General features: G+C 60.0%; 1 protein-coding gene across 8 annotated transcripts in view; it reads right to left on the bottom strand.

The window, feature by feature from the left end:
• Nucleotides 1-21,410, bottom strand: part of DHRS3 (dehydrogenase/reductase 3) — a 39,884-nt gene that overhangs the window by 9,946 nt on the left and 8,528 nt on the right. The window contains exon 1 of one of the 8 annotated variants that reach the window (XM_070253160.1): nucleotides 11,157-11,248. The exons of 6 other annotated variants lie outside the window; for them this stretch is intronic. In XM_070253160.1, the coding sequence (XP_070109261.1) occupies nucleotides 11,157-11,201 (45 nt within the window). In that variant the 5' untranslated portion in view covers nucleotides 11,202-11,248. Of the gene's footprint in view, nucleotides 1-9,569; nucleotides 9,639-11,156; nucleotides 11,249-21,410 lie in introns of those variants that run through there. One more of the 8 variants, XM_070253172.1, reaches the window with a different exon arrangement.

Genomic DNA, 21,410 nt, shown 5'->3' with positions numbered 1-21,410 from the left:
GACTGCCATTAGACAGGCTCCAAGGGACACTTTCTTGTCTGCTGAACTAAAAACAGACTTAGCAAGTGTTCTTCCAGGACAGACTGGGGACATTCACTTCACAGACAAGAAAAGACACAAACATCTGTTCTAGGAAGGCAATTTGGTGTAGGCGTGCTCCACTCCACCAGGCCCCACCCTTGCCTTGTAGTCATTGTCACCCTAGTTTCCTGCCATCCTCCCTTGTCTCCCCATCTGTCTGTCCACCCATCCTTCCTCCCATCTGTCCATCCACCCATTCATCCATCCACCCACCCACCCAAACCTTCCTTCCTTCCTTCTTCCTCTTACCCTTCCATCCATCCATCCATCCATTAACCCATTCATCCATCCATCCACCCACCCAATCCTTCCTTCCTTCCTTCTTCCTCTTACCCTTCCATCCATCCATCCATCCATCCATTAACCCATTCATCCATCCATCTACCCATTCATCCATCCACCCACCCACCCAATCCTTCCTTCCTTCCTTCTTCCTCTTACCCTTCCATCCATCCATCCATCCATCCATCCACCCATTCATCCATCCATCCACCCACCCAATCCTTCCTTCCTTCTTCCTCTTACCCTTCCATCCATCAACCCAGTCATCCATCCATCCACCTAGTCATCCATCCATCTACCCATTCATCCATCCATCCACCCACCTAATCCTTCCTTCCTTCCTTCTTCCTCTCATCCATCCATCCATCCGTTCACCCTCCTTTCTTCCTTCTACCCACCCCACCCCATCATCCAACCATCCATCTAATTTCTAAGTATGCCAGCCTAAGGTGAAGGGAATCCTTGGCCTTCTTTCTCCTGCTTGGTCCCTGCCCAACCGCATCGCACCTCCAGCTCATATGGGGAACAGGACCCTGGGGCTTGCACAGCTCCCTGGGGTCTGGCTGAGGCAGAGAGAGGTACCTCTGGGGACTCTGAGAATTTCTAGACAAGCCGACAGAAAGGGGAAGCTTAAAGCTGGGGGCCTTGTTGGAAGGCGCAGGGGTCCAGACACCTGGGAGCACCAGTGATCACCTCAGAGGGTCTGGAGCAGTGGCCCAGATGGGGTGCCCTTCATTCTGGGAACCCTGGGTTGCTTTTCAGCCCAAACAGGTGTGCGTGAGTTTCCAGTGGAAGGGGCACCAAGGGCCTAGGGACTCCTGGTCCAGATGACTAACTTGTCCTGGCCCCCCCTAGTCCTCAGGTAGGGTTGAGGAGGGCAGGGGTCTAAGCCCCCTCTCCCCCCGGGTCTGCCCAGGAAACTGGCAGTCGGGGAACCAGGGAGGCCAGCACAGTCATGGCTGGAAGGACGCCCTGGAGAGGGACACGGGCTGGGCGAGGGAGGTGAAATGAAGGCTGCGTCCCACCATCTCCCATGGGTGGGGGATGCACCCAGGTGGGACCCTGAGGTTTGGCCATTTCCTTTCGGGGGTCTGTTGGGGACACCCCTTGTGGGCTGAGGGACTCCTCCTCACGCTCTGCACTCAGAGCCCCCACCTCTGCCTGGGCACCATGACAGCTGTGCTTTCTGCCCTCCTCACGCCAACCCCACTGGGCTGGGAACCCCCTGCGGGCCTCGGTTCTGGCTTGTCCATTATCATATCCCAGTCCCCAGTAGGGCATGTGCTGTTTGTCGAGTGAACGAACAAAAGTTCAGGATCACAGATGGGATGGGGTGGGAGGTAGTGAAACGGCCTCTTTAAGGCCCAGACCATCCTATCTTCCTTGCCTGAGCCATTTAGGGTCCCAGGACATTCAACACAGATCTAGTTGGACCAAGAGTCACTGAGACCTGGGGTTTCCCCAAGAACCTCAAAACCACTGTGGCGCTGAGCTGCGAGGAGCCAGGTCAGAGGCTGGGACCCTTGAAACGGGGCATGGGGTCAGTCGCAAAGGAAAACGAGGCTCAGGCTGGTGAGTGTGTGCCTTGCTGTGTGTCTCTGTGCCTGGGAGTGTGCGTCTCTGTGCCTGTGAGTGTGCGTCTGTGTGTGAGCGTCTGCAGCCTTTTGCGCCGCTGTGAGTCTCCTAGGCCCTTGGTAGATGCTCAGAGTCCCCGGGGAGCCAGGCTGGGCACGTTCCCGTCTTAGGACCCAGGTGCATCTCCACGGGGATGAGGTGGCCCAGGCGGGTCCACGGGGGATGGGAAGCGAGGGAGACAGCTGAGTGGAGGGAGCGGCCGGAGGTGCTCCAGCCACTGTCCTTCTTGCCTTCTCCTCCTCCTCCAGTCCCCTGCCCGAGCCCTCCCGGGACTCAGAGTCACTGCCCAGGAAACTGGCAGGTACAGCTCAGCACACCTGCCCTGGGCTCCTGCCCAGACTCACCCGGGGCTGACCCCGGACCGCTGACAGCACAGGGCCCCACCCAGTGCCAGCATGAGGGTGCGGAGCGGGCAGGCGGAGGCAGGGGCCCGGGAGGACGGCCTGGGCAGGGGGCAGAGATACGAGCCCAACACGGCCTCCTCTTCACGGACTCCGGGGACAGGGGGCAGCGGGAGGGTCGGCGGCCCCGAGCTTACTCCTAAGCCGGGTTTATACTCTAGGGGCTCTGGGCAGCTCAGCGCCTCCTGGCCGCCCTCCCCTCCGGGGCAGACACTTAGCTTCTGTCCTCCTTTGAGGCTCCTGACCGGTGAGGGGGAGGGGAGAGGAGACAGCCCTCCGGCCTCCCGGCACAGGGCCCACGCTGGCCACGGCCACCCTGCCCAGCCAGGGCCTCTGAGCACAGGCACGGCTTCCTGCCCTTCCCCACAAGGCTGCCTTCTGCAGCCACAGCGAGCTGAGCCCCCGAGCGGCCCCAGAGCTGAAGGCTGGGAGGACCCTCTCCTTACAGCCCGGGAGGTGGGGTTCCAGGGAGCCGAGGAACCCCCCAGAGTCACACACAGTGCGGGGTGGAGGCAGGACTCAACGCAGAGCCTCTGTCCTCTGCAGAGGCTCCCCTGAACCCCACAGGGGACAGCCCGAGCTTCGAGAGTCCCGCTCCCGAACTGCACGTGTCCTGGGACTGGCGTTCATCCCCCAGCCTTTCTCCTGTTTCACCTCCTCCATGTCCGCAACAACCCCACCCATCGCTCCCCAGGACCACTCAGAGGGCCTGCTGTGGGGACCCAACAGAGAACAAAACAGACAGGTCCCTGCCTCCGTGAGCCTATGTTCCAGTCGGGGAGACAGCGAAGGAAGGAGAACACAGTGGGACACAAATTACAGTGAGTAGGGTAAAGAATAAACGAGGGAACCTCATTTAAAGTGGGGGATTTATGAGGTTGCTATATTATGCCCATCACAGAGAGAAGGAAACTGCAGCCCAGAGAGGCTAAGCAACTTGTCTGAGGTCACACAACAACTGAATGACAGCTGGGATTTGAACCAAGGTTTTTCACCACCACTCTCCCCGGAGGAGAAAAGCCATTTCTTCTCTTCCTGGGGTCTTGTGGGGATTCAGCACGCAGGAGCTGGCCCCGACTATGTGTTGACTGTGTGTTCTCTGTTATTATTTCCCACGGAGAGGAAGGGCTGAGAAAATTCCAGCCCAGCCCCTTGACACACCCTCTTCTGGAGCCATGAGCGTGATGAGCGACGATGACATGGAAAAATGCTCAGGGATCTAGTGTTCAGAGCCAAAGGGCGCAGCACTGTCCACATAGGGTAATCTCAACCCTGAAAACCGAACAGGCTCGTGGAAGTCACCGGCTACCCGGGAACCGGGGTTGTCTCAGGGTGGGGCCAGGGTGACTGTCGCTTGCTTCTTTACGCTTGTCTGTACAGGGAAAAGTGCCTCATAAGGACAAGCGCCGTTATTTATGGCCTAAAGGAGGCAGGGTAGAGCGCCCCTACAGATGGTTCCCGCACAGGTGACCCAGCCCCGCCGTCCCCAGACCCCTGGCAGTGCCTCTTGGGGGCTCCCCTCCATCGTGAGGTGACTGTCCATTGGCGTCTCTCTCCCCACTGTTGAGTGGATGAGGGAGGGAGCTCGCTGGGGCTCCAGAGCCCCCAGGCTGCGCTCACTCACTGCCCACTGCCTGTGGCCCCAGGAGTGCCGTCACTGTCATTCGAGTCTACCCCCTGTCTCTTGGAGAGCAGGGACTAAACCTCACGCATTCGGGCTTCCCTGTGATCCTGTCTATTGCCCAGCACAGGCTATTTTTCTCTGTTTTAAATGCCAAGACTACTTGTGGACTCCTATTCATCCTGCAGGACCCCGCTTGAATGCCCCCTCAGTTCAGAAGCTTCCCTAGCTGCTCCTTCCATCCTCCCTATGACAGTAACACCACTACATGATGGCTGACACCTACTGAGCACATCCACGTGTTCTCTCCTTCCATCCTCGCGATCCCACGAGTGGGTATGCTTACTCTCTCCATTTTACAGGCGAGGCTCAGACGGGTGAAATGACTTGCCCAGGGTCACACCACTTATAAGCAGCGGCGCGGTGTGACTCAGAACTCACGTTCCCGACCGCCAACACCAACGCTGGTTCCTGCCTCCGCTGGGGCACAGGTGCGAGCCTGCTGGGCCTGTCTGTGAACCCCGCCTCCCCCACGGGCTCGCGAGGGCCTCTGGGGAATCCTGTTCACCTTGTCACTCAGCATCCAGCACGGGCCAGGCCCTGAGTAAACGCCAACTAGCGTTGTCACATGGCACTGGCCCCAGGAGGCCCCTAGAAAAGTCTGCTGACGGGATCAGTGAGCGCCTCTTCCCCACCCAGCCCGGCCTTCCTCCCCAGACGGGCTCGCCCTCGTGCCTGCGCTTGGCCTTCCCGGCTGGAGTTCAGCTGCGGAGCACAATCGCTGTGTGACATGAGCCGGGTGGTCTCAGCCGGGGCCCAGGAGGAGCATCTTTTTGTAAGTGGCGGCCTGGAAGGACCCAAGGCTCTGGGCAGGTGTCTCCCAGCTCACGTCCCACGGCCCCATGTTTCAGAGCGAAGTGTTGGGCTGGCTTCTCAGGAGGAAAGAAAATACCCAGCAGAGACCCCAACCCATGGCAGGGAGGGTGGGGGGTGGGAGGGTACAGTGCCCGGCCCCGCTCTCGGCACCTCCCGCAGGAGGTTGTTAATAAAAATCCACCCTGGCTGCCGGCGGGGAACAAGCAGGTGGGGACACTCGGTGTGTGACACGTCCAGCGTCAGAGCGGGGCCCCAAGAAGTGGGTGTGCCCTGTGCACATGGACACACACACTCTTAACAGCTGTGTGTATAGTTTAAGTTAAATTGTGAGCTCTCCCCTCTTTCACATGCGGGCCCATTTCCAAAGAGAGGCCCCTGTCCCTTGAGGAGAGCAGCCCAGAACGCGGGCTCGGGATCCAGGCCGCCTGGGTTCGCTTCTCCGATCCACCACTTAGGAGCCCATGAACCCGAAACACCCAGCGACCCGCCCTGTGAGTCAAGGACAGTGAAGCACTCGCTTCTCAGGGCAGTTGGGAGGATGAAGAAAGGACACGATCTCTGCAAGCTACTATGGTCACTACTGTTACCATTAACTCAGGAACAGGAAGAGCGGCCCCCCCGCTCACAGAAGACCCCAGCGTCCCCCACAACACTGGAGTCATCGGGTGACGATGCCTGGAAGACCCCAGCCGGGGCTCTCTGCCTCCAGACGCAGCCTGCACGGGGCACAGCCACAGAATCTTCAAGACCTCTCTGTTCCCATCCTTGCCCCTGGCTCAGAAGGCCCTCCTCAGTCCACGCCCCCCGCCCAGGAAGGTGGAGACAGCTGGCGAGGCGCTGCAGGCCCAGGGAGAGGAGCTCCCGGGAGCAGAGGTCTCCATGCTGCGCTCTGGGCAACCCGGGGGGCTCCACGGGGACGCTCGGGGCTGCAGACAGGGCCCCAGGCACCGCTCCCAGGCCATCCAGAGCAGTGGCACCCCATTAGGGTTCTGTAACAGTTATTTCTATAAAGAGCCTGTTGCTAAAGAAAATAATCAAGTTTGAATGCTACCGCTCTCATGGCCTTTTTGGGACAGAAGCTTCTTCTTCTAAGAATGAACCCATTCGATGCTCCTCGCTGTCACCCACTGGGAGTGCTGGCCTGTCACACCCAGCAAGCCTATGGGCCCTTCCTCCAAAGACGACCCTTCAGAATCGATGGCAGTGAGCGGGTGCCGCCTCGAGACATTTCCAGACTTTCCAATCTTTCCCCCTTCCCTCCCGGAGCCCTGTTTCCAGACTCCGCACACCCCTGTCTGCACCCTGCCCTTTGTGCAGCCTCAATTTGCTAGCTGTGCCCACCGCTGACCTGTGACCCCCGGGGGTCAGAGGTGACAAAACCCGCTGGGCCTCTCTGTCAGGGACTTGGGCTGGAGCCCGTCCTCCGTTCCTCTTCCTGCTGCCGAGCTGCCCAAGCGACAGGCAGGACATCGCCGCACAGCCGTGCACAGTAGGCCCGCCTGGCTTCCTGGCCTGCTTGGGCCTGCCCAAAATGTTCTGGCTCCCGCCAGCTCAGTTGCTGGAGGGACGGTCACGCAGCTCCGCAAATTAGATCAGCCAGCGGTGTCCTCCTCCCACGAGATCCTGACCGCAGCCTGGAGCCGGACAGACTTCCCCTCGGCCCACGTCCAGCCTGCGGCCGGCCCCTGGGGAGTCATAGGGCTCCCTGGGAGGGAGGCGTGGCACCCAATTTATACACAAGGAAACTGAGGCACGGCAGGGCGCTGCGATAGAGCCGGAGTCACTCAGCCGGGGTTAGCAGAGCTGGGCCTCCAACCCGCTCGGTCTGGGGCCCAATCCGGTGCCCTCAGCCACGGTACCTCCCCTGCAGGAGCCAAGTGACCCTGTCAAAGGACATACCAGTTCATGGCACAGGTGTCACCAAGCACACGCCGTATGACAAGGACTGGGCAGGAAGGAAGGACGCGGCCCCGCACTGGCACAGCACAGGGGCCCGCAGAGCAAGAGCTTGCTGAACGGGTGACAGTGACGACCCTCACCCGCTGTGGGGACACTGGGGGCCCTTAGGGGCGGAGGTGGGAGAGCAGGGGAGGACAGGGGCTGCCCTCCTGAGCGCAGGTCAGCACGGGGCCCAGGAGCTTCCTCGGTCCTCCAGGGGGCACTCACCATCGATTGCCACAGCTAACGTTGCCGGGCTACCCCTGGGTGCGGGGCCCTGGGATAGGCACGCAGACCTAGTCCTCACAATGGCCCCGGGGGGGAGTGGCTGGACTTGCGTCCCCCTAGAAGTTATGTCCATGTCCTAACTCTGGATACCCATGAATGTGACCTTATTTGGAAAAAGGGTCTTTGCCGAAGTAATTAAGTTAAGGATCTTGAGAGGCAATCCCCCTGGATGAGGGTGGGCCCTGAATGCACCAACAGGTGTCCTTACAGAGACGGACGAGAGACTCGCAGAGCAGAGCAGAGGCCACGCGATGGCGGAGGCCGAGATTGGAGCAGTGCGGCCAGGAGCCCCCAGGAGCTGGAAAAGCTGAGGAAGGGTCCTTCCGAGAGCCTCCGGAGGGAGCGCGGCTCTGCTGAGCCCTTGACGCCAGACTTCTGGCCTCCAGAATGGCGACAGAATAAAATTCTCTTGTTCTGAGCCACCAGCTTATGGTCACTGGTCATGGCAGCGACAGAAACTAGTACAGGCAGGTCCCGCCTCCTTACTCTCCAGATGCGGCCCAGAGAGGCCTGGCCCGAGGAGCCCGAGGCAAGTGGGCAGGGGACTCCCTGCTTTGACCTTGGCCCCCCGATCCCCACCCTGCCCCGGTCTATTCTCAACACAGCAGCCAGGGAGATCCTTCTACAATGTAAGTCAGACCTTGACGCTCTGCTCACAACTCCCAGTGCCTCCCGTCTTACCCAGAGTGAAATCTAGAGTTTCTATGACCACGGGCCCTTTCCAATCCAGTGTGCTCCCATCTCTCCACCCTCAGCTCTTCCCCTCCCAGGGCTGACTGGTCTGCACCACCTTGGTCTCCTTGTTTGCATAACCACCTCATTCACTTCTACCTCAGGGCCTTTGCACCAACTGTTCACTGTCCTCTTGCCCCAAGTAGCCCTCTCGCCCTGCCTTCTCTTCTTATAGCTCCTGCTCAAGTGACTCTACCTGTGAGGCCTTCATGTAAAATGCCCCCACCCCCACAGACACTTGCTTCCTAGTCCTATCCCGGCTTTTGAAAAATAATTTTTTATTAAAAAACTTTTATTTTTTAGAGCAGTTTTAAGTTCATGGAAAACTGAGCAGAAGGTGCAGAGCTCTCCAGCATACTCTCTGCCCACACTCACGTGCAGCCTCCTCCATTATCATCGGCACCAGACTGCACCTTTGTTACAACTGATGAACCGACACTGACGGGTCATGATCGCCCCAGGCCCATCATTTACACCGGGGTTCGCGCTCGGTGTTGTTCCACAGAATTATGGGCTTGGATAAACATATAAAGACCTGTATCCACCACTGCAGCGTCGTCCAGAATAGTCCCCCTGCCCTGACAGCCCCTGCGCCCCACCTGTTCCTCTCCCCTTCCCCGCACCCCCAGCAACCCGATCCGATCCTTTCACTGTCTCCGTAGCTTGGCCTTTTCCAGAGTCTCATATGGGTGGAATCACACAGTGTGTGGCCTTCTCAGACTGGCTTCTTTCCTTAGTAACGTGCATTTGAGGCTCCTCCACGTCTTTTCCCGGCTTGAGAGCTCCTTTCTTTCAAGTGCTGAATGACACAACGTTGTGGGCAGGTTCCCCCTCCTGAAGGACACCCTGGGTGCAGCTTCTGCTGCTACGAACACAGCTGCTATAAACACATGTGCGCACGCCCCTGCTTTTCCCTTCCCGGATCTCTTCCTTTCCACTCGCTGAGACACACGTCTCCCTCCGTGATGGACGCCTCACATCCCCGAGAACAGAAGGCACCCCCCTCCACCTGCCAAGAGCCACATCTGTAGCAACTGCTCAGAAACCAAGTGTGACAACCGGCTAAGTCCCCCTCCCTTCCCGGCGTGTGACTTGTGAATCTTTCTGGTTCTGGGGCCACCGGGGAAACCGTCCAGGGAAACTGGCTCAGGGGCTCACTCACTCACAGGGAGAGCAGAACAGCTCCCACTTCCAGCGGGAAACTCGAGCGCTCACGCGTCTTTTCACAACGGGAACAGGCTACGAGCCGGCCCGGGGCTGCGCGTCCTCTCTGTCCCCGAGTGCACTGGTGTGCGGAGCACGGAGCACCGGGTGGAGAGACTCGAGCCTGAGTCACGGGCTGAAGCCCCAAGACCCTTGCTTCAGGTCCTCCATCAGGTGACCTTGAGGGGGGTACCGAGGAGGGGAGGGGGCCCGGCATTTGCCCACCACTCTCCGGCACGGGCACGTCCTCAGCATCGTCCTCCGGAGAAATGGGGCCCTACGCCCAACGCAGGGATGACGCTCAGACAGGCAGAGTAACTCACGCCGGCCGCACCACCAAAGTTTCAGAGCAACATGGACCCTGGGCCCCAAAGCCAAGCTCCTTCACCACCCCCATCCTGCCTCTTTCCTTCCTTCCTTCACTCACTCACTCATTCAAGGAGTGTTCATTGAGGGGGGATCAGGTCCCAGGAACTGCTGGGGTCCTAGGGTACAGTGGGACATGAACTCACCCACTCTCCTGGAGCTGGCTTTCCTGTGTGCATGGGAAAGATGGAGGACAATAAACACACGAACGATTGACTGTACAATGTATAAAGGTGGCCAAAAGTGCGTGGGAGGAACAGGAAGCTTTGTAGGGGGGCTGGGTGGGGGTGATTATGGTGTGGGCATAGTATTTAGACGTGGGGGGACAGAGAAAGCTTCTCTGATAAGGTAACATTTGGGCAGAGACTTGAAGGAAGTGAAGGAAGGAGCGATGCAGACATCTAGGGTAAGAGCATTCTGGCCAGAGGAAACAGGCAGTGCAAAGGCCCTGGGGTGGGAATGAGCTTGGTATGCTGGAGGGCAGCAAGGAGGCCAAGTGGTGGAGGGAGAAGCAAGGGTGTGGGGCTGAAGCCATTGTGGGGGAGGGGCTTTGAATTCTCTTCCCAGTGACACTGGAAGCCCTTGGAAGGGTTGTGAACAGAGAAATGACACCCTCTGACTTGGATTTTGGAATGAGTTCTGACTGCTGGATAGGGGGTTTGGAACGGGGGTGGGAACCACACCAGTGGAGGGGGGCCAGCTAGGAGCTGCTGTACACACAGGTGACAGGTGCCACAGGTGGCTGAGGCTGGGGTGCTCTGCGGTAGAGGTGACGACGAGGAGGCCTCCGCGGGGCTGCAGGTGGGGCTGCCAGAGGAAGGGGGGTCCCAGGACGACCCCAAACGGTTCAGCCTGAGAAAATGCAAGAAGGGGGCGCCACGCAGGAGCCCCTGCGCCTCCCTCTCCGGGGGGCGGGGGTCGGCTTTGGCAAGTCCTGGGTATGGAGGAAGAGAAAGGTCCCGACTTGGATCCCCAGGTCCCTTCAGCTTCCAGAACACTCGGCTTAGGCAGAGGGAGGAGGAGGGGCGGCGGAGGGTGAGGAAGCAGTTCCAGGTGGCAGGGCCGCCTCCCCAGGAACAGGGTGCCCGGACGCGGCCAAGCAGGCCAGCTACCCACCAGCGCCGCTGGTAAACACACGGTTTCCAACAACAAAGCGGCCGAGGGTGGGTGCGGGGGTGGCGGGAGGAGCCGCGGGGACACCTCGGCGGGGCTGTCCTTCTGAAATGGCCCCAGGGCCAGGCGGAGGGGGCGGCCCGCGGGGGTCCCGGGAGGGCGCGGGGCGGGGCCGGGCTGCGGTCCTGGGTGGGGCTTGGGCTGCGATCCCACTTGGCGGACGGGAAAGGGGTGGAAAGGGTAGGGGAAGGGGGTGGGTGGGAGGTTGGGAGGGGAGGGGCTGGGTCGGGGCGCGGATGGGGGGGCGCGATTGGGGAGGAGGTTGGGGCTTGGGGTTGGGGCGCCGATGGGGGCTTGAGGTTGGGGCTTCGGATGGGGAAAAGACGGGGAGGGGCCGGGCTGGGGTCCCGGACGCGGATGGGGGCGTGGGGACGGGGTCCCCCTCCCGCGGCGGGGACCGCCCGCTTCCTCCCCTGGGCGAGCGGGCGGTAAACAAACGCCGTGATGTCACGGGCGCCGCTGACCTGCGGCTGAACCCGGAGCTGTAAATGAGATGCAAGGTGCCAGCAGCCTGCAGGCCCGGCCGCGCCGCACGCTCCTGCGCGCCGGCCTGAGCTTACCCCAGCTGCGCGCGCGGACAGGATGCTGCCGACGCCACCAGACATTGCAACACGCAGCCAGTCTGCTGGCCGCCGCGTGAACCGGCCCGCCGCCCTCCGCCGCGCCCCCTGGCAGGCCCCGGCCCAGCTGCAGCGCCGCCTCCCTCCTCCGGAGCATCCCTGGGGCCGGCGGCTTCCACCCATCTGGGGGCGGCCGCTCCGCGAGGGACCCCATCCTCTGCCTCCCCGGGGGGCCTCCAAACCCAGGGCCCGGCCTCCTCCGGGGTCAGCCTTCGGCTTTCCGCCCGACCCACTGGGGAGGTGCCCGCCTCTGCGCTCGGCTTTCTGGGAAGCTCGCTCCTCTGGGGCGCGCGCAGGAGGCCTTCCTCCAGGTGTACGCAGAGGCCAAAGTGTCCTGACGGCTGCCCACCAGTCGCTCCCCCTCTCCACCAAGCAGGGGGCCGCGGTTTGCTCCAGAGAGCTCGGGGAGCGGTCCTGGACTGCACAGCCTTGGCAGCTCCCGGGCCTGAACTGCCCTTTGGAATGGAAAGCCGCCTGGCTGGGGCCCTGCAGGCCGGCACTCTGCTCTGGAGTTGATTTGCTGTGTGACTTTTGGATGAGTCATTGGCGTCTCTGGGCTTCACCATCTCCGTCTGGGGAATTGAGAATCGAAACTGGCCTCCCTCTGCTCACCGTGGGGAAGGTCAAAAGTGCAAGAAACCCTCCCCGGACGCGGGGGCGGGGGGGTGGGGGGGTGGGGCACGAGGCCTCAGGTTCAGGGCGTGCTGCCGGCCGTGGGAACCGGAGCTGCTCAGAGAAAGCCGGGCAGCCGCCCTCCTCACCCACCTGCCCCCAAACTCAGCCTTCTGGGTTTAGTTCGAGAAGCCAGGGCTGCGGGGGGATGGTTAACTAGTCCCCTGGGCACAAGGAGCCCCCTCACTGGCTCCCCTACTCGGACTCCACTTACTGAAGTCCTTGTGGGGGTTGAGGGAACCTGGAAATGACCTCAGAGCTTTGAAAAGCACCCCAGGACGGCAGCGAGGCCCAGCCTCGCACCAGAGCCCGGCCAGCGCCCCTCGATGAAGCTCGTCTTTCACGCCCTCTCCCTTCACAGCACCGGCTGTGTCGTCTATACAACATTTTGTCACTATCTGAAGTTTTAACAGTGATTTTCCACTTGTTTCCCCGTCGCCAACACACACCCTCTGGAACCGAGGTGCTCAAGGTGAAGCCCTAGCTTGGGAATCAGGTGGCTGTGAATATGTGAACGAATGAATGACGTCATTTTGCCACCCCTGTGAGGTGGGCGACAACGTCCTTGAGGGGACCTTGGGAGGGATGAAGATGACAGCCGGTGCGGGGTGGCTCTCACGAGGACCGGTCACATAATTTGCCAGGCCCTGTCCATAACGAAAATTTGGGGCCCCGTGTTCAAAAATTGCTGACAACTTCAAGACAGCCACAGCGGGGCGTTAGTGCCGGGCCCTTCTGAGCGTGGGGTCCCGTGGGGCTGCCCAGGTCACACACCCGGGGAGCTGGCCAGGGCAATACCCAGGGGGCCGGAATGCCAAGTCACGGGCCTTCTGCCCCTGCCCTGGGCAGCAGGAAATCTGGCTCCGACAGAGCCACTCCGTGACGCAGAGCCGACACCGCCTCCCGGACAGACAGCTGACAACGGCCAGCTGACCCAGAGCTGCCCGCACACGTGCGACGTGAGAGCAGTCGGCCTGGAGCGGATCAGACTGAGGGGCGGCAGCAACCATGTGACATCGCCCTCGCCAGCGTTCACTCAGGAGCTGCTCTAAGAGCTACAGTGAGGCCACACGCACGCAACCCCTTAGCTTCGGTCCCCAAATCCAAAAAGCTCTAAATTCCTTCTCCTTAATTCTGACCCGTACATTTAGGCAAGTCCTCAAGGGGCTGTGGGCTTGAGCTATTGGCCCATTTTAGAGACGAGGCCCTGAGGTCCTGGAAACATCAAGGGCGTGGGCAGGAAGCAGCTGAGCTGGGCCCCCAACCCTGGCAGCCCTTCTGGGAGCTGCTGCCAGAGGAGAGACTGGAGCTGCTGTTTTGGGAAAGAAGAGACAGACTTTGCATCGGGGTGACACCTTCAGTGTCCCCTTGCTACCCCAGCCTGAAAGTCGAGGTCCCTGAGCTGGCGGGCCCAGTAACACACGGCTGCCGTGTCCCCAGGAGACCTTCAGCTAATTAAGCGTTATTTATGGACTGGCCTCCGAGGACAAGCTTTAAATTACTTGCAAGCTGTGCCAAGGTAACTCTCCATCCCACAGGCTATTAATTAGGAGTCGGTTTCATCTCTGCTGGACGAAGGTCAAATGCCACGGAGTTGACCCTTCCGGCCGGCTGGCGTCAGGCTATCAGGCTGGCGATCTGAGCCCAGAGGGCTGGGAGTCCAGGGGACATGGTGGGACACTGCAGCCGGAAACGGCCTGGGCAGCACATCCTGCGAAGGCCACGCTGAGCGCACACTGCGTGGGCCCCGGCCCGGGAAGCAGGTGAGGCGGGTCGCCCTCCGCACGCACCCTGCAGGAAGGGATGCCAGTGGTCCTCAGAGAGGGGCCCGTCCCTCCACCAGCAGAGGAGTCTGCTGGAAGATCAGGCTTCCCTCACCGTCCGCTACCCCAGTCTGGTCCTGCTTCCTGTAGAACCCCTTCTTTGGCTCCCTAGTGCTCTCCCAGCCAAGTCCAGACTCTACCCCACAGCCATGGAGCTCTGTGAGGTCCGGCCCGGCTCGTCTCCCACACTGTCCACTCATACTTTTGCTCTGGCCAGGCCAAACTCTCTGGGATTCCTCCAAGGGGCCAAACTCTCTCATCTCCCGCATTCCAGACACGCTCTTCCCCTCCGCCTGGGATGTTTTCCTTCCCCGGCCTCCGCCTCATCCTTGATGCTTCACCTTAGAACTTAGTCCCAGCCTTCCTTCCCCAAAAGCCAGACTGCTTGGATTCAAATCCCATGACTAGGTGTGCTGTGTGATGTTAGGCAAGTATTTAACCTCTCTGAGCCTTAGTTTTCTCATTTTTAAAACGGGGTCAGTAATAGCTCCTACCTCATAGGGTTGCTCCGAGGAGCAAATCAGATTGTCCCCGTAAATCACTTAGCGCGTAGGAAGTCCTTTGTGAGCAACAATGTCAGAGTGGTTGGAAGCCCCGCCCTGTGCTCATCGCTGCCTCGTGCCACGGTTTGCTCCATCAGAGACCCCTCACACCATGATGTCACTGAGGGTCACTGGTCCATCATCCCAGCCAGATGGAGGGACCCAGAACCCTGTGTGCTTCTTCCCTGCAATGCCCACCTTGTCCCTGGGACCTGGAAAGCCCCCTGCATGCCCCTCCCTCCTGCCAAATCGACCCCCCAGGAAGCCTTCCAGGGTGACCCCGAGCCTGCTCGTGGAGCAGCTGCGCACCTAGTGCGGGGTCAACTGAACTTCCCCGTTTCTGTTTTGCTCTCCAAGGGCAAACCCTCCCCGATGACATTCTCCTGTCCTAGTCACACTGCCATGGGCTCTGCTGCTGGCGCTCTGACATCTTCCATCCCTGGCCATCTTGAGTGGCACCTGGAACAGAGCTTATTTTCGGGAGGTGCTCAGGGCAGCCCCCACCCGCACTTTCGGAGCTGGCGTGTTCGACAGTCTCCTGGAACCCTCCCAGTGGCCCTGAGGTTTGGGACTAGAGCTGTCACTTTATAGATGAGAAAACCGAGGCTCAGAGAGTGTGGCCGGAGAATAAAGGGCTCCCCCAGGAGACCCAGGTCCCAATCCTCAGAGCCTGTGAGCATGCCGCCTTACCTGGGAAAGGCAGATAGAATTAAATTTGCTACTCAGCTGACTTTAAAATAGACAAAGTATCACGGATTACCCAGGTGGGCCCCACGAGTAACAAGGGGTCTCGGAGGTGGAAGAGGGGGACAGAAGAAGAGAGCCCGAGGGCGCTGTGACTACTCAAGCCGGCTCAGAGTGATGACTTTGAAGACGGGGGAAGGGGCCGCGAGCCACGGACTAGTGGCCTCTAGAAGCTGGAAAGGGCCAGAAAGCAGATTTGCCCCTGGAGCCGCCAGGAGGAAGGCAGCCTTGACACCTTGATTGTCGCCCAGTGAGACCCATTTGGACTTCTGACCTCCAGACCTGTAGGAGAGTACCCGTGCCACCTGAGGTCACCGACTTGGGGGCGGTGTCTTAGAGAGGCCCCAGGAGGCTCAGATGGCGAGATTAGGGGGCTTGTCCAAGGCCTCCAGCAGGAGGAGTGGGGTCTGAACCCCAAAGTCTGTGGGACCCCAGGGGCACAGCAGCCCCTCCCCCGCTAACCTATCAGCATTGCTTCAAACAAACCGTTTTGGTTGTAAGGAAATGCCCGAGGGTTTCGTAGAGCGTGCACGAGAGGGGTTGGAGTAGCTGGCGGAACACGGCCCACAGCCTCACCATCATGGCCACCACTTCCTGAGCGCTCACGCCATGCCCAGGACGTCCGAGGGATGATCTCACTGAGTCTGCATTGTACAGATGACCACACTGAGGCTCAGAGAGGTCTAGGACGTGCCCCGGGCGCTCAGCCGTGAGTGGCAGAGCCAGCGCAGGAACTTTGCTTTGTTGACTCTCGAGCTCACAGTCTGATTCACTGTTCTATATCGGCTCCTTGAGAAAGAAAAAATGGAAAACAGGTGCACCCACACATACACACATGCACACGCACACACGCTCAGGCATCTGCCAACACGAAGGCTCCAGAGGTGGCCCCCAAACCAGGCCAGGGGATCTGGCAGCAGAGGAGGCGTGAGCCCTCGGAGGGCACATGGCGTTCCCGGCCCTCCCTGCCCCGTGCCCCTGGCGGGCCTGGAGACTCGTGCTCCCCTGCTGCCTGCGTCCGGGGAGGCGGCCTGGAGAGTGGGGTGAGACTCCCCCTCTTTGCCACGAGGGACGTGAGGACACCGGCTGTGGGAGCCAAGGGTGGCTTGACTCCATGTGGGTGTGTCCGGCAGGCCTGCCTGCCTGCAGGAAGGTCACGCTGCCCTTTGCGGTCACGCTGGCCCCAGCTCCCCAGGATGACCTGCTGCTGGGCCCTGAGAGGCCAGGGCGTGCCGGGCTCGCCGGCTGGGCTCGACTGGGTCCCCCTGACCCCTGACTCTTCCTCCCACCTTGGAAGGACCCGGGATTAGCTCCTTTCTGGTTGCAGCCAGAGAGGAGGGAGAGGTGGCTTCTCACACCAGGGAAACGGCTGTGAACAGTGACAGCAAAGGGGTTTCCTTTACTCTCCTAGCACAGTGGCCTTAAATCCTCTAGAAAAGCTTACAAAGAAAGTCTCCTGACAACCTGCCAGGCCACCTTGAGTCTCTTTGAACTACAATCTCCCTGAGGGCAGGGAGCTTTCAACTCAACTCTGAAAAGTCCATTCTGTCCTTTTCACCCATGAGTGTCAGTAAATGACCTGATAAGGTCTGCAGCACCAGACCTGGGAGGACTGGCTCACAGGCAGGCCTGGATCTCCTGGAAGTTTCTGCTTGAGCTGACCGAGAAGGGGACTGGTCTTCCCACAAGGAGGAGTACTGGACGTCTGCTCCCGATTCCCTTTTCCTGGTAAACAGCACCCCAATTTCCCCCACAGAAGCCCACCTTCCCACTCTCAAACACCGCAACTTGGCTGGGGCTGGCACACCCCTGGCTCAGAGATAGGCCTGTGACGCACAGCTGGCCAATCTATCATTAAACCATTACTAGTGACTGCTCCAGGCTCAAACCAGTCACAGCCAGGGAGACCCAATTCCGGGACCCTTCCAGAACTGCCGGACAGAGGACTCCAGTCTGTCCACTCGACTGGGAGCTGGGGATTTAAGCAGCAAGGGGCAGATGGGAGTGGCCCCGTGGTGGAGAGGGCCTGCCTAAGACCACGCGGTGGGAGCCGCTGGAGGCGTGCCGGGAGTGGGGCCTACCCTGGGACGGGCTGGTCACAAGTGTCAATAAACCAGCCTGAAGGACACGGCCGGACCCACCGTCAGGAGGGCCGTAATCAATGCTGTTGACCCATTTAGCCTCCCTGGCTGCTAAAGGCACGTGCTGCCCACACTCTGCTGGGGCTGTCAACACGATCTGTTCCGTGCCACAGAATGACTAACTGAGAGGCAACGAAACTCACTGCTTCGAGAGCAGATGCCGTGCGTTCAAATCCTACTTGGTCACTTAGTGGCTGCGAGATCTGAAGTTACCGAGCCTCAGAGTCCTGACCAGTAAGAAGAGGACAACAGCAGCCCCCACGCTGGGGCTTCCTGTGGGCAGCAAAACACTTGATTACGCGTCAAGTGCTCAGAATGGTGCCTGGCCCACAGTAGGCGCTCAGTAAACATGGCTCTAACTCGCTCGGATGGGTCGTTCATGCATTCACTCAGGCAGCAAACATTTATTAAGCACCTACTGTGTGCCACATACTTTGCCAGGTGCCCAGGACACTTGGTGAGTAAGAGACATGTCCCTGACCCCGAAGATCTTACTGTGTCTTGGAGAAGATACATGGCAACAGGCAGCCACAAAGCATGGTGAGTTGCCATGGTAACCCGGGACTTTGGCCTCACCACAGCCCAACCCTGACCAGTGAAGCTGTTTGGACGCAGAAATGAAAATGACTCATGCCCACGTAGGGGAAGCTGGTGGTTGTCAGGGGAGTGGGCAGCCGGGACCAGAGCAGAGCCCGGCCCTTGACCAGCATCCGCTCCTCAGCCGCAGAAGGGCATGCACTGGACCAGCCGCTGCCCATGAGGAAAGGGGCTGTCGCCGCCAGTCATCTCAGCAGGGTCTGAGACCCCGAGTGGGAGGGAAGCTGCCGGCCTCTGAGCCCTCCCTGTGGGGAGAGTGATTCCCTCCCCCTGACTTCTAGAAAGGGTCGGGATTCCTGAGGTCTTCTGTGGCCCCGGCGGAACTCTCCCCTCCCCGGGGAATCCCAGAACCAGGGCGAGTCCGGCCAGCAGGTTCTTTGTCCTTTGCCCCTCGTCCCAGCAGAGCACCTGGTCCACGAAGCAAAAGGTGCAGAGCGGGGGCTGGGGGCTGTCCTCGGTCCCCTCCCCCAACCCGACTGGAGGGAGCCCCCCTTTCTTGCAAACGCTCTCACCCTGAACTAGGAGGTTAACGTTATTTCACTGGATCTTCACCCCTTCCATTTGCAGCTGGGGCAACTGAAGCCCAGAGAGAGAAAGTTACTTGCCCAAGGTCACACAGCAGGTTGCCAGGTTGCCCTAGGATTCATGGGATTAGGAGCTAGCTCCTGGCAGCCCTGGCTGGCAGGCTGGCCTCTACCACTCACAGACCTCGGGGGCTGTGCCACCGCCCAAGGGCCAGCCCTTGGCTTTAATGCCAGGGTGGCCAAGTCATTCTCCCAGGGCTGGGAGCTGAATTGGGCTGGGCCCCCTTCGGGAGGCTGTCTCAGTCCTGCTTGAGTGACTAGGGCTTCTAGCGCACGGGTCCCTACTGGTGGTGGAGGGGCCCTGGCTGAGGGCTGGGCAGGGCCTGGCGTTCTAGCCGCCTGGGGTGGGAGTGGGGGGCCCTCTGCTGAGGGGCAAAGATACAAGGTAAGAGAAGGACACGTCAGTCCACAGACTTCCTCACCCTGGAATAAGGAGCCCGAGGTTGAGGCCTCAGTGAGATGACACTCGGCAGGTCCAGGTAAGGATCAGCGGGGACAGGAGTGTGTCCCGGGCAATTTCTGAGCACAGTTTTCTTCTCTTCCAAGCAGTGGCACTCCTTCAGAGCACACACAGAAATCATGCACGGACTTCTGAGCTGTGCGCTGATCTAGCTACATCGTGGTGGGGGCTCCTGAGAACCCTATCTGCTCCACCTCCCACGTGGTTCCGCCTCCTTGGAGCCCGGTGGGTGCTGTCGACACAGTTTGAAAACCTGGTCCTAGAACCTCAAGTGGGGTTGGGGTCTGCCTTGGGTGCTGTCGGGGCTCAGATGGGCCAGGGGTCTGCAGAAGCGGGACGTGCAGACAGGAGACGATGTGTAAACACCTCCCCAGGAGCAGGTTTCAGTGTGGACAAAATGATCGCAGGGTTCATTTCTGCTTTTCTAGCCCCATCTTTGAAAGGCCACTGGAGAGGAAATTCGAGGTCACACTTCCCAAAGCAGGGGATGGCCACGGAGTCAGAGGGGCGTGGGCCAGGTGGCCTCTGCCAGGCTGACTGTTGCTACCAGGCCACAAATCTGTCCTATCTCCCCCTGGGCTTGGCCCTGGCTTCTGCGTCGCAGGACACCAGACGTCTGACCTGAGCTCCGGTCCTGATCTGGACCCAAGCCTGGAGGAGCTGGATGGGTTCTGATCAGATCCAGGCCAAAGCTCCTTACCCTGCGTCCGGGACAGGCATCGGGGGCCCAAGGACTCCTTAGCATAAAATGTGCATCTCCGTGCATGCTTCCCAGACAGGGTTATACTTCCTTCAGATCCTCCAAGGGCTCTACAGCCAGCAAAAGAGTGAGCCTGACTGCACTGCTTTCGCTTGCCATCTCCTTCAAGAAGTCTTCTAGGATTTCCCTTCATTCAGTGTCTCTCCCTCCTCGGCACCCTCAGAGCCCTCAGTAACTTCAGCTTTCGCCAGAAGGAGCTAGCACTCCTCGTCCCCGAGAGCGGGCTCCTTGCTATTCATGCTACTCAGGGAGTCGGAGGAGCGAGATACAGCTGGGCTCTTCAAAGCAAACCCTGCTCGCCAGGACGGCCTCAGTCCCTGGGTGAGAATCCCATTCACTGTGTGCAAATAACTCAGTGCCTAACGACATCCCAACATCCCAGGCACTCCAGCCCTGCTTATCAGTCCTCTCTCCAGAACCCTCTGTGGACTAGGCCCCATTATTTAACTGCTTGTCCCTTGACCTCTCCATAACCCTCACTGGGCCAGGCTGGCCGGCCGAGGTTATCTGTCCCACGGGAAAGGGCCTGCCTTTGAAGCTAGGAATCCTGGGGTCAAAGTCTGCCCTAGGCGACGCATCCACGGCAGCTCACTTCACCTGCATCTTAGAAATGGGCTGCGGGTCACACCTGCCCCTGGCAGGAGTAAGACAACGGACGTGAAAAAGCATGGCACAGTCATGCAGACGTCCACCCCACACAGGGTACCGTTCCACAGTCACTACAGGACCACAGGCAAGTACGGTGTCACAGTGAGTGTAGAGTACCAGTCTTGGTGGCACTGCAGTCACTACTATATACCACAGGTAGTACCACAGCCACCTGGAGGATAGTACCACGGTCATGTTACCACTATAGTTACCACAGTACTACAGTCCCGTAGAGTACTAGGAGCCCAGGGAAGCCGCCAGCATCCAGTTCGGGTGGCACGGGGGTCTTGGTTACAACTGCAGTTCAGAGTGAAGGATGTGACCATGGGCCTGCCCTGCACCCTCCCCCCCCCCCCTTCTCTCTCCCACACCCTGAAAGACCTGGACAAAGGAAGCTTTCACCTGCTGAGAGTTCCAAGCGCAGGAAGGCATCCAGTGCGGGGCTCCAGTCTACACGGCCGAGCCCTCCCAGGGGCCTGGTGCGGCCCTCCACCCCACCTGGACCAGGTCCCGTGCCTCCGCTGTGCTGGAAGGCAGCTGAGGCCGTCTCCAGCCCCTGAAGTAGTCGACGAAACACCCATGGACTTGCCCTCCAACCTAAGTTGTGGCTTCCAGTCCTCGTCATCCTGCGCCCGCTCCCTGGACACCCTCCAGTTGCTCAAGGACCTCTCAGAGTGCTGACCAACACTGACCACAGCACTCCAGGAGCCCTGCCACAGAGCAGAGCAGCAAAGTGCCTCCTTTGCTCTGCACACCAGTGCACTGGCTTCTGTTCGGTTTTGAGGGGGAGTCAACCTTTATTACCATTAAAGTCATCTTGCTCAAGCTGACCCATCTTTCCAAACATCAGGGGCTTTATCAATGCGGAGACGGTCATCTCACCAGGACATAAGTGCCGCCAGGGGAGGACCTTGCTCATGTGGCCCCAGCGGCAGCTCCCAGGTCCCGCTCGCTGAATCAGTGAACAAATCCGGCACAGTCACAGTTCCCCAGAGCTGGGTCACCCTCGAGCCGGTCTGCCTTTTTCACCCGAGGCATCAGTGATCTGCCATCAGTGACCTGCCTCCCCCCACCCTCTTCCTCCCCTCCCCCTCGCTCTCTCCGCTCTGGCCACCCTGGCCTCCTCACAGTCGCCCAGACACCCCGGGCGCGACCTCTCCTCAGAGCGCCTGTCTTCCCCCTGCCTGGGCTGCTGCGCCCCCGTTCCCACCAGGTCCCCCGTG

This window comes from Equus caballus, chromosome 2 (genome assembly GCF_041296265.1).
Source record: "Equus caballus isolate H_3958 breed thoroughbred chromosome 2, TB-T2T, whole genome shotgun sequence".
NCBI lineage: Eukaryota > Metazoa > Chordata > Mammalia > Perissodactyla > Equidae > Equus > Equus caballus.
Note: the sequence above shows the minus strand (reverse complement) of the source record. Positions and strands in the feature narration are given on the sequence as shown.